The 19,321-nt window shown below is 39.7% G+C and overlaps 1 protein-coding gene across 1 annotated transcript in view; it reads left to right on the top strand.

Moving 5' to 3' along the window:
- Positions 1–19,321, top strand: part of Ros1 (ROS proto-oncogene 1, receptor tyrosine kinase) — a 125,813-nt gene that overhangs the window by 25,258 nt on the left and 81,234 nt on the right. Inside the window, exons 8-13 of the mRNA XM_085843349.1 lie at positions 2,073–2,274; positions 2,900–2,976; positions 4,310–4,432; positions 5,431–5,615; positions 6,441–6,538; positions 13,186–13,682. Of these exons, the coding sequence (XP_085699475.1) occupies positions 2,073–2,274; positions 2,900–2,976; positions 4,310–4,432; positions 5,431–5,615; positions 6,441–6,538; positions 13,186–13,682 (1,182 nt within the window). The remainder of the gene's footprint in view (positions 1–2,072; positions 2,275–2,899; positions 2,977–4,309; positions 4,433–5,430; positions 5,616–6,440; positions 6,539–13,185; positions 13,683–19,321) is intronic.

The raw sequence follows: 19,321 nt of genomic DNA, 5'->3' as shown, positions 1-19,321 counted from the left end.
CTAAACACATAAGGGGTACTGGTTAGTTATTGTTAACTTGATACAAACTAGAATCACTAGGAAGAGGAATCTCAACTGAAGAATTGCATTCATTAGATTGGTTTGTGGCAGCATTTTCTTGATTAATGATTGATGTGGGAGGGACCAGCCTACTGTGGCTGATGCCACTCCTGGGTGAATGGTCCTGGGTTGTATAAGAAAGCAGAGTGAGTAAGCCAAGGGGAGCAAGTCAGTAAGCAGCACTTTTATGCTTCAGTTCATGCCTAAGGTTTCTGCCTTGAGTTCCTACCCTGTTTCTGCTTTGTGAGCCAAATAACCAGTTCTTCCCCAAAATACTTTTGGTCACTGTTTTTTTATCAGTGTTTTGGGGTTTTAATAGAAACCCAAACTAAGACTGCAATTGATATTAGAGAGTAGACTACTGCTGTGACAGACCTGAAAAGAGAAACTATATCAGTGGGTTGGAGTGTATGAGACACCCACTTCTGGGGCAAAGGAGGATCTGTATGTTTTACTTTGTTCTGCAGCATTTCAAGCATGGCCCTAGCCCAGTATCTGACCTTAGGTTCTAAGAGGAAATGTCAGAGAATAACCAGTAGAGGTGGTCACAGAATCTCTGAGACCTAATTATCAAAGAAAGGACACTCACCAAGGAAGGAGACATGCCCCTACCTAATTCCACCAGGTTGTCAGCTCTAGTCATACCTTCTGCTGATGAGGAAGCCGCAGTGATATGCAGATACTCATGTTCATACCTATTGCCTTATATTATCTTTGGCCATAAGAATTATATGATTTCAGTTGGTATTAGTGCCCCTTTTCCTTGGGTTATTCCAAAGAAAGCTCTATCCCCAACCAATAGGAGTGTTTATAAGACAGATTATTACTTTTGAAAGAGACAACGTGTGTGTGTGTGTGTGTGTGTGTGATACATTTGGATAACAATCCTATCTTGCTGTGTGGTTGGTTTTTAACTTGCTTGAAGTAGATCAGATCATAGCTGGATGTTGACTCTAATGAGTTGCTGTTGCTGTCCTGATTCTAACTTAGTGGGAGCTTGTGTCTTTCTTTCCTCTTCACATGGGTGACTGAGTACATAGAGGTAAGGAGAAACACAAAGATGCTTGTGTCTGCTAATGATAAGTGTGAGGGTTTGGGAAGGATTGTGTCAGAGGACGGCTATGAAACTTAAAGAAAGGTCTTCTAAAGACAATCCGGTGCGATGGATGAACTGTCTCACTCCTGCTACCTCTAGTTCAACAACAGTGGGCAGAACATTTGACAAAAGTGTTCAGAAGGAGAGAACTCTACTCAAGATCAAAGACATTAAAACACCATTCTGTGGACAGAGCAGATAAAAGAATATTCCATGGGGCTAACGTAGTGGAGACATGGAACAGAGTTGGGCTGGCAAACCATTTGTTGGTCTTTCTTCTAGAAGCGTATAGATTCATCATTTAGCTCACATTCCCTTCATCTACGGCAAGGGTGGAGTGTGAGTGAGGCTGTCAGTTCGGGTTCCGATGGACTTGGGAAGGCTGTAAAGGAGGTATCATCTAGATTGTCAGGGCAGATAGTAGCACAAGTGAAGTAGTTTCTTCCAGTTCCTGTTTATCTGAAACACATTTTCATCTGGGCCTAGTCAGGCCATAGTTCATGGAGGAAAAAGCCCCATGACTTGCCTTGGTTATCTTGTGTCAATTATTGACTCTCTTTTGTGCAGATTCTCATCTAATGTGCTTCCCTCTCACCATTCACTTACATCTCCAGAGGTTTTTGACAGCTCTTTGTCTAGAAGATAGATTCTATTCGAGTTTCTGATACTGTATTATTTCATGAGTTAAAACTGAGGAAATGAAACAGTCTTATATAGTTCAGTCTTACCTTGTATGATTTAGAGAGCAAGAATTCCAGCTCAGAATTTCTAGTCCTATCCCTTGGTCATATTTTCAGTATTAATCAAAAGATCTTATTTCTTTCAACCTTCAAAAACATTTTTTTTCATTATTCTAGTCTAAGAGCATAGCAATTGGCACCTTGTACCCTCACCATATCGCTCGTTATCTCTCCAGTTCCAGAAACTGCGCCTCTCATCCTGAACATGGAAAGCTGGAGCCCTGATACTGTGGAGGTCAGCTGGGTTCCACCCCATTTCCCAGGTGGACCTATTTTGGGTTATAATTTAAGGCTCATCAGTAAAAATCAAAAATTAGATTCAGGGACACAGAGAACCAGTTTCCAGTTTTATTCTACTCTTCCAAACACCACCTACAGGTAAGAGATAAATAGAGAACTAACACCAGCCTTAATGAAGTCATGATGATGATTTAAAAAATCTGGCTAAAAATCAATTAAGTGTATTTAGAGATGTGCCACTGACCCCATTCCATTGTGTTGAGGTTGTACTTTTTCTCAAATTTACATGTGTGTTAGAACACACAATTCTAAGCAGAAATGTTTTCAATATTATCAGAGGATCTTTATAAATATGAGGCAATAATAACATATATACCATGGCTGTAATTTGTTTATTTAATCAAACATGAAAAAAAACGAGGAGGTAAAATCCTGTTAGTGGCATTTTTTTATTAACCACTGAGGATTATTTTATTATGGTTAGCTTTCCTGGCATTTACTAAGATTTCTTTAAACAAAGGGAGAAATGGAGGTCATGCAGATAGCAGAGTTCAGCTTTTGACCCCAGTGACCCTGAACTGTTCCATGGGGAATGCAAACAAGGCTGTGATTGATGGTCTCTGGGTGCTGAGCAGTGACACTGAGTAACTAGATCTATGCACTACCACAGAATCTTTAAATAGAATCTCTGTTGCCCCTATATTTATCTCATGTTCACAACATGCCATGTGAAACACATCTCTCCAAATTGTTTTTGGAATAGGTTTTCTATCGCAGCAGTCAATGAAGTTGGTGAGGGGCCAGAAGCAGAATCTAACATTACCACTCCATCCCCATCAGGTATGGTCTAGGCTTCTCCTTTATGTTACATAGGGATAAATGTTGACTGTGGTAAAGATCAGAGTTCAGAGGTCATATGGAAGACCTCAAGATCCCTTGGCTTCATGCATGCTCTTGTTTTGGTACCTGATAATTTTTAATTTTACATTATTCTTCATATTTGACAAATAGGTTAGATAAACAGTTGATATTAGAATTTTGAGATTTTGAAAAATAGAATGAAAGAAGTAAGTATTTTAAGAAAGATGGCTTCAAATTTGTGGTTTTAGTTTAAACTAATAGTCATGGTATTTTGTATTTACAAATTGAGGAGTTACATAGAAACTTTCTTATCTTGACATTGCTTCACATGTGTATTGTTACATCAGACATTTCCCCAGCCTCCTTAAATGTTATAAGTATACATAAATAATAAGAATTTAAATATTAACTTTTTTGAAAATTCAGTCTGTGGATTTATTTTTTGTAAGTATTCCTTTTTGGCTGTTGTTTTTAAACAATTATCTTGAGCGGTTGTAAACTACTGGTACTTAGAGGAGCAACTGCTTTTGAAGAAGCACTAGATAATTTTTGGTAGAAATGAGTTAGAGTCTTGACTAACTCAAGGATGAAAAATCCCTTTAGTCTGTTCTCTACTTTCGCCAAAACTCCATCTGTTGCCTTGACTACCCTGTGCTCCAGTCTGCATACAACTATGCCAGTGGTATGAGATGTCATTTATTATCAGCCAATATTTTTTGGCTGTTCCTAGACTCTAGGAAAGGAGAGGTATTCCTGTCATTGCATGAAGCATGTCCAAAGGAAAAGTTAAATTTAGAGCAAGGTTAAGGTTACGGTGTGATTATTGCTTACCGTTTATTAATTGTCGGGAAAGTGTCTATCACCCACAGACCTTGCATCAGTTTCCAGCTGAGCAGGCTATCAGAGTTCTATAGCCTTCACATTTTATTTCAAGACTTTCCTCCTGCTTGAAACGCCTTTAACATAGCTCGAGTTATGTAACAACCCACTTTGGTTGAGGCTGGGTTACACCTACTGAGAAAATTATCTTGACTGGGTATAACGATTTAACCTCTATTGGAACAAGGGTGTTAAGATGGTGTAATATGTTACATGATATGGTCACATAGGCCTACTTGACTGTCATCATATTTCCTACTGCCAGCCATGGATTTATGAAGATTATGTCACAGATGCAATACCTCTAAAGTAACTCCAGAAAATTTAGTTAGTCTTTTAAAAAAGTGCTATCTTCCTTTTGAGGAAATACTAAAACTTTCTGTGTTGGTTTGTGTGTGGTTGGTCAGTCTGCCTATAAATTATGTTTTTTCAGTTCAAGAAGAAGAACAATGGCTCTTTTTATCCAGAAAAACTTCTCTAAGGAAGAGGTCTTTGAAGTACTTAGTAGATGAAGCACATTGCCTTTGGTCAGATGCTATACATCATAATATTACAGGTCAGTCTAACAGAATCATGTCTCTTTACTATGAAAAGATATATTTGGAATTTCTTGAAGAAAACTTCTGGAATAGTGGAATATTAAAAGTTGCTCTTAGTCAGGTGTGGTGGTGTGCACCTTTAATCCCAGCACTTGGGAGGCAGAGGCAGGCGAATTTCTGAGTTCAAGGCTAGCCTGGTCTAGAGTGAGTTCCAGGACAGTAAGGGCTACACAGAGAAACCCTGTCTCAATCCTCCTACCCCCCCCCAAAAAAAAAGTTGCTCTTAGATCCCAGAGCTAGGTATGATTCACCTGTTTCTGAGTTGTTGATTTTTCCTATCTTGCCTTAGGAACATAGCCATGCATGGATGGGGGAGGGTTCAAAAGATCCTCTATTTGAGAGGAGATATTGACAAATGCTGGCTGCTGGGAGATGTCTAATTCTTCCATGACCTGAGAGGCTGCCCATATGCCAAGGTGGCTTCATACCGATGCATATACTAGCAACACTATATGGACAAAGAGGGCTTGAAAAAGAATACACATTGGAAGAATGGTTGGGATAGAGGAAGAATTAGAGGGGAGCGAATGAGGGATGGATTTGATCCAAAGACATTTATGAAACTCTCAAACAATACAGTAATATCCGAAAATGCTTTTGTGTCTGGGGATATAGCCCAGATATGGCACATGCTTAAACTTGTCTGACTGACACTTTAGAGAACTTCTGCACGAAACAAATAACTTCATCAAGTCTGCTGTACTGCAAAGTTTTCCAGTGTTTCTAGAATTTACTCTCTTGAATATTTGTGATCTATACTATTGTAAACTCTTCTAGTACTTTTATGGACATTATGAAAATGCCCAACATATTTACACATATAAGTTGTATATACTAGAAGAATTTAGAAGATATTTTAATTATAAGAATTTCTATTTGACTTTAATGAGTATTAAAGACAAGTTTGCTTTAGTCTAAGTTTAACCACCTGGATGTACTTGTTTTACTCTTCTAGGAATATCAGTCTATGCTCAGCAGCAAGTGGTTTATTTCTCAGAAGGAACTGTCATATGGATGAAGGGGGCTGCCAACATGTCTGATGTGTCTGACCTGAGAATTTTTTACCAAGGCTCAGGTCTGGTCTCTTCTATCTCCATAGACTGGCTGTACCAAAGGATGTATTTCATCATGGATAAACTGGTTAGTCGGAGGGAATATGGCTAGTTATCAATACTAACAAGCATATCTGATGGTAACCACAGGTTTGTCTCACTGGTTACTAACTTCAGATACTAGATTAGCAACAAATAATGGACTTAATTTAAAAAAATGGTCTACCTTTGACATAGTGGGAGCCAGTTCTGGTTAACTATTAAGTCATCATTATTTGTGGCTTTTCATGGTTACAAGTTTTTATTAATGATAATTTATCTTGCCTGGAATCACTGTGTGAGACTGTCCAACATGGGCAAAGTCCACTGTAAGCATCTTTAATTACATGGTAACCTGGGTTTATTTTAGTAGGTCTCTGAAAATATGTCAGTACTGAAGATTTGAGAAGAGGCTCTTCCAGCTTTCATTTTATAAGTGTGTGTTTATTGCAACAAACAAAGGCAACCGCTCTACCTGAAGTCCAGAAGCTTGGAATATACAGAACATTTTAAAAATAATTGAGTACCTCCATAAACAAAGAAAAACATACATATTATTGTACTACTAGAATATAAGCTGATTAGGACATAAGATACAAGGTTCCTTTTGTTTTTTTGTTTTTTCATACTGACAATTTTTGTACAGCTGGCCCATTATCCATGATCTTCCTGCCTCAGCCTCCTCAGCTTTGGGATTACAGCTATGCACCAATTAAATTACCCTTTAAACGCCTTTTTGTTTAAAAAGAAAGTCCATAGTTACCATCACAATTCCAAGTATTGAACTGCTCAGGAAATACTTGGTGGCTAAGATGAATGTAGCCAGACATTAATCCTATTGGTGTATTTTTTTGTTTGTTTGTTTGTTTGCTAGGTATATGTCTGTGACTTAAAGAATTGCTCAAATTTAGAGGAAATTACTCCACTCTCTCTTATTGCACCTCAGAAAGTTGTGGTTGATTCCTACAATGGGTAAGTGTTGTTAGCCTTGTAAACACGAGTTCTTTTCCACTGGCAAAAATCTCTGGGATCTCTCTTGTGATCAGAACACTATATCACCTAATGAGTCCGCTTGAGTGCCTCAGTTGAGGTCAATTTAATTAAAACTGTGTTCAGATTTGGTTGCTTCGTCTTCTAGAGCAAACTACAACTACATGTTAATGACCTTTTGTTAGAGACCTTGGGACCATGACTCTAGTCCAAGATTTGACTTGACTTTATGATGGGAATCAGTAGCTCATTGCTCTCTTTAACAGCCACTATGAGAAGCTACTTCATTAAGTGCCTCTGGAGCTGATCCATACAGCTTTTTCATCTCCTGGTCTGCTCATACATCTATCAAGAGGCTGACTTAATAAGTAGGCTGCTAAACATCCATCCTCCTGTCATAGGATTTGATGGTTGAAAACAGGTCCACATTTCAAGTATAAGACTCCTTTTCTCTGATGTGAAAAATGAAAGAGACAGCAAACAAACAAACAAACAAACAAACAAACAAAATCCTCACACATTTGGGCTCAGCTGTGCTGCTCAGTTGCAGTGAAATTCCCTAGCAAGCATGTCTGTCTCATTACTTTTCAACAAGAAGCTGTATCATCCTGAGAATGAAATGAAGATACTTCATATATGTTAAATGTTCATGAGTGTGCTTTGGTAAAAATATAGAAAGTTATTTTGGGGGTTATTTCTTAAATATGGCTAAATAACAGCAAACTCTTTACTAATAAGCATGTCCAATGTAAGATGAAATATTTTTCTTTAGTGTGGGAATAAATTGGCTTTTATTTTGAATGAAATAAAACCCACAGAGCATATTTCTTTCTTACATTGACATTCTCAGAAAAAAGGTTGCTCACTGTTAAAGTCAAGCTTTCCTACCCATATTCTTGAAAACTATAGAAATTTCTTGTGTGTGTGTGTTCTGTGTATACATTTTTGTGTATGTGAGAGTGCACGTGATGAATGCATGCCACAGCAAGCATATGGAAGGGGAGGTCAGATGACAACCTCTAGTGTTAGTCCTCAATCAGACAAGTATCCTGTTCTCTGTTCACCAGCTGGCCTGTGAACTTCCAGGGATTCCCAAGACTCTCCCATCTTGCCTTAGGAACATAGACATGCCCCTGCCACAGGCTTTATTTGGGTTCTGGCTATTCAAACAAAGATCCTTGGGCAGCAAGCACATTTACCCACTGAGCAATCTTTCTATCCCTGGAAATCTATTTTTTGTTTTAGGTTTTAATTCCTGAATTATAAAAAAAAAAAATTGAGCTTCTGATTCTCCTGCCTCCATCTCCTTAGATCTAGGATTTCACGTGTGGACCAGGATGCCTAGCTTCATGAGGGACTGGGTATTGAACTCAGGCCTTCATGCATGCTAGGTAAGCGACTTACTGAGTGAGCCACATCTCTAATTCAAATTATAGATTTATAAACCAAACCAAACCAAAGAAATAACTCCCCAAACACTGTGTTATAGGATAAGCCCTGTGGACTTTCTAGATCTTTTTAAATAATTTTTTTTGAGACAGATTCTCAATGTAGCCCTGGATGGGCTGGTACTCACGATATAGGCCACATTGGCCTTATGGATGCCTGCTCCCATCTGCCTCCAGACTGCTAGAGTTAAAGGCATGAACCACCACAATCAACTCCCAATTAAAAAAAAATCACCTCATTGTAATGTGTGTATTATATTGCAGTGAGTCTAAAAAATAAAACCATCATACAGTTAGATCAAGGAAGCCTACCACTCAAACACTTGCCCAGTACCAGGGTCTACCCTGCTCTGAACTATACAGATATGATGGCTACTCTGAGTGGTGGAGCGTCATGAAGGGTTTTATACTTCCACTATCAGTCACATCTTTATTTGCTTATTCAGCACAAAAAGGAAAGCTATGACATATTTGAAACTAGAAATATATATATATATATATATATGTATATATATATATGCATATGTATATATACGATTCATGTGTCCTTTTGACCGAATTTTATCCTCCTTCATATCATGATGCTGCCCTTTCTTAGACTCCTTTTGAAATGTTAAACTGCACCTACACTTACAGCTGCTTATGCATCTGCATGTACACAGTAGACTAGGATCCACATATGAGGGAGAACGGGTGGTGTTTTTCTGTCTGGGTTTGGGTAACTTAGTTTCTATACCCATCCATTTTCCTACAAATTTCATGGCTTCATTTTTTTCTTTACAACTGAATATTATTACTAAATAATGTTAAAAATATTTCATTTGGTATGTGTTCCATATTTTTATTATCCATTCTAGACTGGTTTCATTTCCTTGCTATGACAAGCAATACAGTAATAAACACAGAAACAACAATCTCTGTTCTTTTTTTGTACCCTCTTCAACATTTGTTGTCAGATTTCTTGATGACAGCCATTCAGAGTGTGGTAAGGTGACATTTCAAAGTAGTGGTAATTTGCATTTCTCTCATTGCTAGAGAAGCTAGACACATGTTTTGTTTTGTTTTGTTTTGTTTTGTTTTGTTTTGTTTTGTTTTGTTTCGTTTTGTTTTTTTGGTTTTGTCCAGACAGGGTTTCTCTCTGTAGCCCTGACTGTCCTGGAACTCACTCTGTGGATCAGGCTGGCCTCGAACTCAGAAATTCGCCTGTCTCTGCCTCCCAAGTGTCGGGATTAAAGGCATGTGCCACCACTGCCTGGCTGAAGCTAGACACTTTTAAAAATAGTTATTGGCCATTTGTGCTTCTTTTGAAAACTATTGAATTTATTCTTCTACTTATTGATTGGCAGTTCTATTTCCTTAGTATTTGGTTTCTGCAATTCTTTGTAAACTCTTGATTTTTATCCCCTTTTCTGAAATGTGGCTGGTTAAGATTTTCTTCCATTCTATGGGATGTTAACTTGTTCTGTTGATAATATAATTTGCTGTGCATACATTTTAAAACCATGTAGTTCTGTCTACTGATACTTAGGGCTTGTTCCTATTCTGTTTAGAAAGTTCTTTCCTACCCGTGTCTCGAAGAATATTCTGTTTTCTTCTAGCATTTTCAATTTTTTCCTTTTTTCAATTTTTTATTAGATATTTTCTTCATTTACATTTCAAATGCTATCCCAAAAGTCCCATATACATTCCCTCCACCCTGCTCCCCTACCCACCCACTCCTGCTTCCTGGCCCTGGCATTCCCCTGTACTGGGGCATATAATCTTTGCAAGAGCAAGGGTCTCTCTTCCCAATGATGGCCGACTAGGCCATCCTCTGCTACATATGCACCTAGAGACAGGAGCTTTGGGGGTACTGGTTAGTTCATATTGTTGTTCCTCCTATAGGGTTACAGACCCTTTCAGCTCCTTGGGTACTTTCTCTAGCTCCTCCATTGGGGCCCTGTGAGCATCCACTTCTGTGTTTGCCAGGTACTTTTGATTTTTAAATGTAGCCCAGACTGTCCTGGAACTAACTCTGTAGACCAGACTGGCTTCTAACTCCCAGTGCTGGGATTAAAGGTGCACCACCTGCCTCCAGACTGCTGGATTTAATGGCATAGACCATCACAGTAAACCTTCCAATTAAAACCACCACTGTCTGGTTTTTCAAGTTTTAGATGAAAAGTTTAATTATTAGTTCACACCACCTGAATGCACCCAATCTCGTCTCGTCCAGTTCTGATTTCTCTCATTTGTGAGGGTTTAAGAGCATATGGAATGGATGGAATGCTCTGTTGTTCGTAGTTACAGACCATAAGTCATTCTGTGGATAATGAACTTCACTCACCAAATCAGCCTTCCTAGGACAGCACAGCGAATAATCAGTGTCTCCTATCTCCTATTAGAATAACTCGGATTTGTGCTTAGATTTTGAAGTGTGATCTAAAACGATCATCATGATAGAGTTTATACCAATTTGTTTGAACTTAACTTGTTTCTAGGCTCTTTCTCCCAATAATCATTTTATCCTAAGGTAGGTGCCTTTGTACACAGGGAAGTTGGGACACAAGTTGATCAGCAATCATCTAAGCTGCTTTGCAGTGAACCAGGATAAGTCCTGTTGTATCAGGCCCTGCCTTCTGATCTTCTTCTACCTTGACAGGACAGTTTCTATAAAAATCAGCACATACCTTTCAGCACGTTTGTGGTCTTATAGGAGACGTAATTTGTGCAGTGGTTTGCAACTGTCCTGGCATTCACGGTGCTGTCCTTCGTGCAGTTAGTTTTGTACCACTGCATCATGCCCTTGAGGAATTTCAGCTTGACATGAAATATTAACCCATCCCTTTATCCCACCCTTTGCATCCCTCTCCCCTTTCTGGTTTCTTCTTCTCTCTCTCCTTTCTTCTTCCTGCTTTTCTTTCCTCTTCCTGTAGTGATCCAGCCTGAAGCTCTGCTTTCTTCCCTGCCACAGTCCAAGGACTGGGCTTTCTTAACCGAGACTGCTGTTCTTTTAAGTTTCTCTAGATACATTTAACAAGTTTTGAATTTTGTAGGGTAGACAATCAAGAGCCATTCCTTTGGTCTGATAACACTTTCTGTTGAGGCAATCAACCGGAACTTATAACTCAAAGTGAGCTTGTATCTCAGGGTTTTACCTTAGGCTAGAATGTGAGCACAGTTTTAAAGATCTGGGAAGATCAGTAAGAGGAATAAGAGTGGACTGAGTAATGAGAAGAAAAAAATGGCTCAATAGTTGTGATCCAAGTTGGAATGTAACAAGACATCCAGTTATGATAAGATATATTAAACTGCATGAACTTGCTAGCATCTATTTTTTTTTTTCGAGACAGGCTTTTCGTGTATAACCCTGGCTTCCCTGGAACTCACTTTATAGACCAGGCTGGCCTCGAACTCAGAAATTCGCTTGCCTCTGCCTCCCAAGTGCTGGGATTAAAGGCATGTGGCACCACCCCCGGCCAAGCACCTATTTTCATGATCACAAATTCTAAATCAGCTATCAATTAGTAATTTTACATACCAGTTAAATTAAAATATAGTTATTTTTTTGTGTATGAGTGTTTTGCTTACCTATATGTCTGTGCAGCAATTATATGCCTGTTTTTTGAGGAGGCCAGAATAAGGATGTCATATCTCTTAGACCTGAAGTTATTGATAGTAACTTTGTGATGCTTAGAATTGAACCCAGGTCCTCTAGAAGAGCAGTAAGTACTCTTAACTGCTGAACCATCTTCCTAGCTCCATTGGTTTAAAAATCTATGCTGATGTTTGATTTTCTGTTAAATATTGAGCCATGTGTTTTCTTTTTCCATGTTAAAAGATTACCTGCTCATTGCTATGAGGATAGACCTCACATAGCATATGCATCTTTAAAATGTATTTATTTTATTTTTATGTGTATATGTATGTGTGCATTTGAGTACAGGTGCCTTCAGAGGTTATGGGCCTGATATCCCCTGGAGTTACAGGCTGTTGTGAGCCTGTACCCTGTTGTACCCTGATAGGGGTACTTGGACTAGAACTCCAGTCCTCTGAAAGCACAGAAAGTGCTCTTAACCACTGAGCCACCTCTTTAGCCCTTTGGACATACATCTTTAATTATTCTGTTGGCTTCCATCTCTTGATAGTTGGGTGGCCCTGCTCAGCATCTTTGTCAGTACTTGTTGGGTACTTCTTTACTGTTTATAAAATGAAACACTTGTATTTGCCTGACTCACTTATAGACAGATACTGTCAAAAGTTTAGAACACTTGAGATACAAAGTAGTTCTGTTAATTGTAGCAAAATACAAATGGCTTACATTTTTCTTTTCTTTTCTTCTATTTATCATTGTCAATGCATGAGAAAATTTATTGTCAGAATTTGACTTAAGAATTTGGATAGTCTAGCTGGGCGTGGTGGCGCAAGCCTTTAATCCCAGCACTTGGGAGGCAGAGGCAGGCGGATTTCTGAGTTCGAGGCCAGCCTGGTCTACAGAGTGAGTTCCAGGACAGACAGGGCTACAGAGAAACCGGTCTTGAAAAACAAAAAACAAAACAAAACAAAACAATTAATTTGGATAGTCTAGAGGAAATGTGTTTAGAAATGTGTGTGTGTGTGTGTGTGTGTGTTGTGTGTGTGTGTGCACTTGTCTGGTGACTAAAGGTCAAAGCTGGGTGCCCTCTTCTATCACATTCTGTTTTGTGAGCCAGGGTCTCTTACTGAGCCCACAGCTTGGCATCTTCTGGTAGGCTGTTTGCCAATGAGTCTCCAGGATTTACATCTCCACTACCACTGGAGTTTCTGATGTGCATAGCTGAGGTTGGCTTTCCCATGACTTCTGGGAATCCACATTCAGCTCTTCATGCTTACCTGGGAGTGCTTGACTCACTCAGCCATATCTCCAGCCCTAGCTATGTGATTTTCACATAATAGGCTTACTTCTAAAATCTTTAGAGATACCTTTTTATTTTAACTCTGATTCTTTAGAAAGTCCCTAAAAGTTCATCATAAAACAGGATAGAGTTCTCAACTTCCTACTGTCATCAGTAGGGCTTATGTCCAGCTCTGACCTTTGTCACTTTGCCCCTTGGGAAGTCCTGGGATACATGGTACTGGTTGAGCACAGCAATTATCTCACAAGGTTACAAAGTCACCCTTGTGCTGATTTATATCAGGCTTTTATTTTTGTCTCTCTGTCAGGTATGTCTTTTATCTCCTGAGAGACGGCATCTACAGAGTCAATCTCCCTTTGCCATCTGGCAGGGACACCAAAGCTGTGCGTATTGTGGAGAGTGGCACATTAAAGGACTTTGCAGTAAAGCCCCAATCCAAGCGAATCATTTACTTCAATGACACCATGCAGCTCTTTATGTCAACGTTTCTGGATGGCTCTGCCTTCCACCGGGTCCTGCCTTGGGTTCCCCTTGTGAATGTGAAGAGCTTTGCTTGTGAAAACAATGACTTCCTCATTACAGATGGCAAGGCCATTTTTCAGCAGGACTCCCTGTCTTTCAATGAATTCATCGTGGGATGTGACCTGAGTCACATAGAAGAATTTGGGTTTGGTAACTTGGTCATCTTTGGCTCCTCCGTCCAGTCATACCCTCTGCCAGGACATCCACAGGAGGTCTCAGTTCTGTTTGGTTCTCGAGAGGCCCTTATTCAGTGGAAGCCTCCTGTTCTCGCCATAGGAGCCAGTGAGCACTTATCTTGCATTTATTGTTAGACTTGTAGTAGGAGGGTCTTTATACGCCATGGGCAGACCACAAAAGAATAGCCCATCCATATTTGGACATATGAGATGTACTGACTTCCTAGTTTGGTGACTAGCCAGGTGGATATAGACTGAGGTTTGGGGCTTGCATGAATTTCAGCCATTTCCTCACAGCTTTCTAAACTTGACTCTCCATTTATGGATAGACAGAATGCATATGGTAGGAAGCAAGTAGTCTCTGGAACATTTTAGAAAAAAAGGGTGTCTTAGGAGTTTATTGCTGGAAAGAGACAACATGACCATGGCAACTCTTACAAAGGAAATACTTAATTGGGGCTGACATAACATTCAGAAGTTTAGTGCATTATCGTGATGGTGGGAAGCATGGTGGCACACAGGTAGATTTGTTGCTAGAGAGGTAGTTGAGAGTTCTATATTCAGATGGGCAAGGCAGTAGGAAGAGACAGTGAGCCACCAGGCTTGGTTTGAGCTTCTGAAACTGCAAATCCCACACCTAGTGACATATTTCCTCCAAAAAGGCCACACCTCCAAAAATGCCAGTCCCTATGAGTCTATGGGGGAGCATTTTCATTTTTTTCCATTAATTTACTTATTTATTCACTTTACATCCTGCTCACTGTCCCCTCCAAGTCCCCCCCCCCAGCCTTGCACATCCCCTTTTCACCCCCTCCTCTTCTTGTCTGAGAAGGGGGAGCATCCCTCTGGGTAAGAACCCACTCTAGCCTATCAAGTCACTGCAGGACTAAGCACATCCTTTCCCACAAGGCAGCTCAGTAGGGGAACAGGAGTCACAGGCAAGCAACAGGGTCAGAGACAGCCCTGCTCCAGTTGTTGGGAAGTTCATATAAACACCAAGCTGGTGTGTGTGTGTGTGTGTGTGTGTGTGTGTGTGTGTGTGTGTGTGTAGGGCTAGATCTAGCCCATGTATGCTTTTGGATGATGGTTTAGTCTCTGGGGGGCCTATGGAGGTCATTTTCATTCAGACCAACACAAGGGGCAAATGATTTCAGCTTTGTGAATGGATAGTCTCTGTCTTTTCCTTTTTTTAGGGATGAGCATACTTCTTTTTGATTCTCTTTCTTTTTTCCCCTGGATTTATTTCTTTTTTTTTTTTTTTATTTTACGTTTCTATTTTTTATTAGATATTTTCTTTATTTACATTTCATATGTTATCCCCTTTCCTGGTTTCCCCACCAAAAACCCCCTATTCCCATCCTCCCCCTGCTCACCAACCCACCCACTCCAGCTTCTTGACCCTGGCATTCCCCTACACATTCCCCTTGGAGCCTTCACAGCACCAAGTGTCTCTCCTCCCATTGATGACTGAGAAGGCAATCTTCTGCTACATATGTGGTTGGAGCCATGGGTCCTTCCATGTATACTCTTTGGTTGGTGATTTAGTCCCTGGGAGCTCTGGGGGTACTGGTTGGTTCATACTGTTGTTCCTCCTATGGGGTTGCAAACCCCTCCAGCTCCTTGGGTCCTTTCTCTAGTTCCTCCAATGAGGACCATGTGCTCAGTCCGATAGTTAGCTGAAAGCATCCACCTCTGTATTTGTAAGACACTAGTAGAGCCTCTCAGGAGACAGCTATATCAGGCTCCTGTCAGCAAGCACTTGCTGGCATCCACAAAAGTGTCCGGGTTTGGTGACTGTATATGGGATGGATCCATAGGTGAGGGTGTCTCTGGATGGCCTTTCCTTCAGTCTCTGCTCCACACTTTGTCTCTGAATTCCTCCCATGGGTATTGTGTTCCCCCTTCTAAGAAAGACCGGAAGTATCCACACTTTGGTTTTCCTTCTTCTTGAGCTTCATGTGGTCTGTGAATTGTGTTTTGGGTTTTTGAGCATCTGGGCTTACTTACCAGGCAGTGCATACATACCATGTGCATTCTTTTGTGATTGGGTTCTATCACTCAGGATGGTATTTTCTAGTTCCATCCATTTGCCTAAGAATTTCATAAATTCATTGTTTTTAATAGCTGAGTAGTACTTTATTGTGTAAATGCAACATATTTTCTGTATCCATTCCTCTGTTAAAAAACATCTGGGTTCTTTTCAGCTTCTGGTTATTATAAATAAGGCTGCTATGAACATAGTGGAGCATGTGTCCTTATTACATATTGGAGCATCTTCTGGGAGCCCAGGAGTGGTATAGCTGGGTCCTTAGGTAGTACTATGTCCAATATTCTGAAGAACTCCAGACTGATTTCCAGAGTGGTTGTACCAGCTTGTAGTCCCACCAGCAATGGAGGAGTGTTTCTCTTTCTCCACATCCTCACCACCATCTGCTGTTACCTGAGTTTTTGATCTTAGCCATTCTGACTGGTGTTAGGTGGAATCTCAGGGTTATTTTGATTTGCATTTCCCTGATGACTAAGGATATTGAACATTTCTTTAGGTGCTACTTGGCCACTTGGCATTCCCCTATATTGGGGCATATAAAGTTTGCAAGTCCAATGGGCCTCTCTTTCCAATGATGGCCGACTAGGCCATCTTTCGATACATATGCAGCTAGAGACAAGAGCTCCGGGGTACTGGTTAGTTCATCATGTTGTTCCAACTATAGGGTTGCAGATCCCTTTAGCTCCTTGGGTACTTTCTCTAGCTTCTCCATTGGGAGCCCTGTGATCCATCCAATAGCTGACTGTGAGCATCCACTCCTGTGTTTGCTAGGCCCCTGCATAGTCTCACAAGAGACAGCTATCTTTGGGTCCTTTCAGCAAAATCTTGCTAGTGTATGCAATGGTGTCAGCGTTTAGAAGCTGATTATGGGATGGATCCCTGGATACGGCAGTCTCTAGATGGTCCATCCTTTCATCACAGCTCCGAACTTTGTCTCTGTAACTCCTTCCCTGGGTGTTTTGTTCCCAATTCTAAGAAGGGGCACAGTGTCCACATTTTGGTCTTCATTCTTCTGGAGTTTCATGCATTTAGCAAATTGTATCTTATATCTTGGGTATCCTAAGTTTTGGGCTAATATCCACTTATCAGTGAATACATATTGTGTGAGTTCCTTTGTGATTGTGTTACCTCACTCAAGATGATGCCCTCCAGGTCCATCCATTTGGCTAGGAATTTCATAAATTCATTCTTTTTAATAGCTGAGTAGTACTCCATTGTGTAAATGTACCATAATTTCTGTATCCATTCCTCTGTTGAGGGACATCTGGGTTCTTTCCAGCTTCTGGCTATTATAAATAGGGCTGCTATGAACATAGTGGAGCATGTGTCCTTCTTACCGGTTGGGACATCTTCGTTTTGTTGTCTAATTGCTCTGGCTAGGACTTCAAGTACTATATTGACTAGGTAGGGAGAGAGTGGGCAGCTATGTCTAGTCCCTGATTTTAGTGGGATTGCTTCAAGTTTCTCTCCATTTAGTTTGATGTTGGCTACTGGTTTGCTGTATATTGCTTTTACTATGTTTAGGTATGGGACTTGAATTCCTGATTTTCCAAGATTTTTATCATGAAGGGGTCTTGGACTTTGTCACATGCTTTCTCAGCATGTAATGATATGATCATATGGGGTTTTTTTTGTATGAGTTTGTTTATATAGTGAATTATGTTAATTGATTTCCATATATTGAACTATCCCTGCATCCCTGTGGTGAAGTCTACTTGATCATGATGGATGATTGTTTTGGTGTGTTCTTGGATTTGGTTAGCGAGAATTTTATTGAGTATTTTTGCATCGATATTCATAAGGGAAATTGGTCTGAAGTTCTCTTTCTTTGTTGGGTCTTTGTGTGGCTTAGGTATCAGAGTAATTGTGGCTTAATAGAATGAGTTGGCTAGAGTTCCTTCTGTTTCTATTTTGTGGAATAGTTTGAAGAGTATTGGAATTAGGTCTTCTTAGAAGGTCTGATAGAACTTTGCACTAAACCCATCTGGTCCTGGGCTTTTTTTGGATGGGAGACTATTAACGACTGTTTCTATTTCTTTAGGGAATATGGGATCATTTATCTGATCCTGATTTAACTTGGGTACCTGGTATCTGTCTAGAAAATTGTCCATTTCATCCAGATTTTCCAGTTTTGTTGAGTATGAGCTTTTGTAGTAGAAACTGATGATTTTTTGGATTTCCCCAGTTTCTGTTTTTATACCTCCCTTTTCATTCCTAATTTTGTTAATTTTGGTAATGTCTCTGTGCCCTCTGGTTAGTCTGGCTAAGAGTTTATTTATGTTTTTGATTTTCTCAAAGAACCAGCTCCTGGTTTTGTTGATTCTTTGTATAGTTCTTTTTGTTTCTACTTAGTTGATTTCAGCCCTAAGTTTGATTATTTCCTGCCATCTACTCCTCTTGGGTGAATTTGCCTTTTTTTTTTTTTGTTCTAGAGTTTTCAGTTGTGCTGTCAAGCTGTTAGTGTATGCTCTGTCCACTTCCTTTTTTGGAGGCACTCAGAACTATGACTTTTCCTCTAAGTACTGCTTTCATTGTGTCCCATAAGTTTGGGTATGTTTTATTGTCATTTTCATTAAATTCTAAAAAGTCTTTAATTTCTTTCTTTCTTTATTCCTTGACCAAGTTATCATTGAGTAGAGGGTTGTTCATTTTCCATGTGTGTGTGTGAGCTTTCTGTTGTTTTTGTTACTATTGAAGACCAGCCTTAATCTGTAGTGAACTGATAGGAGGCATGCGGTTATTTCAATCTTCTGATATCTGTTGAGATCTGACTTGTGACCAATTATATGGTCAATTTTGAAGGAGGTACCATGAGGTGATGAGAAGAAGGTATATTCTTTTGATTTTGGATGAAATGTTCTATAGAGAACTTTTAAATCCATTTGGCCCCAAACTTCTGTTAGTTTCACTCTGTCTCTGTCTAGTTTGTGTTTCCCTGATCTGTCCATTGATGAGAGTGGGGTGTTGAATTCCCCCACAATTATTGTGTGAGGTGTAATGTGTGGCTTTAGCTTTAATAAAGTTCCTTTTATGAATGTGGTTGCCCTTGCATTTGGAGCATAGAAGTTTGGAATTGAGAGTTCTCCTTGGTAGATTTTTTCCTTTGATGAATATGAAGTGTCCTTCCTTATCTTTTTTGATGACTTTAGGTCAAAAGTCTATTTTATTCTGTATTAGAATGGCTACTCCCACTTGTTTCTTGGGACCATTTGCTTGGAAAATTGTTTTCCAGCCCTTTACTCTGAGGTAGTGTTTGTCTTTAATACTGAGGTTCATTTCCTGTATGCAGCAAAATGCTGGGCCCTGTTTACGTATCCAGTTTTAGTTTTTATTTTTTTTTATTGTGGAATTAAGTCCATTGATGTTAAGAGATATTAATGAATAGTGATTGTTGTTCCCTGTTATTATTGATGTTATCTTTATGTTTGTGTGGTTATCTTCTTTTGGGTTTGTTGAAAGATTACTTTCTTGCTTTTTATAGGGTGTAGTCTCCCTCCTTGTATTGGCATTTTCCATCTATTATCCTTCATAGGGCTGGATTAGTGGAAAGATACTGTGTAAATTTGGTTTTGTCATGGAATATTTTGTTTTCTCCATCTATGGTAACTGAGAGTTTTGCTGAGTATAGTAATCTGTGTTGGCATTTGTATTCTCTTAGGGTCTGTATGAGATCTTCTCAGGATCTTCTAGCTTTCATA

Source organism: Mus caroli, unplaced genomic scaffold (assembly GCF_978045245.1).
Source record: "Mus caroli unplaced genomic scaffold, Mus_caroli_1 scaffold_9, whole genome shotgun sequence".
Classification (NCBI taxonomy): domain Eukaryota; kingdom Metazoa; phylum Chordata; class Mammalia; order Rodentia; family Muridae; genus Mus; species Mus caroli.
This window is presented reverse-complemented; position numbering and strand designations above follow the sequence as displayed.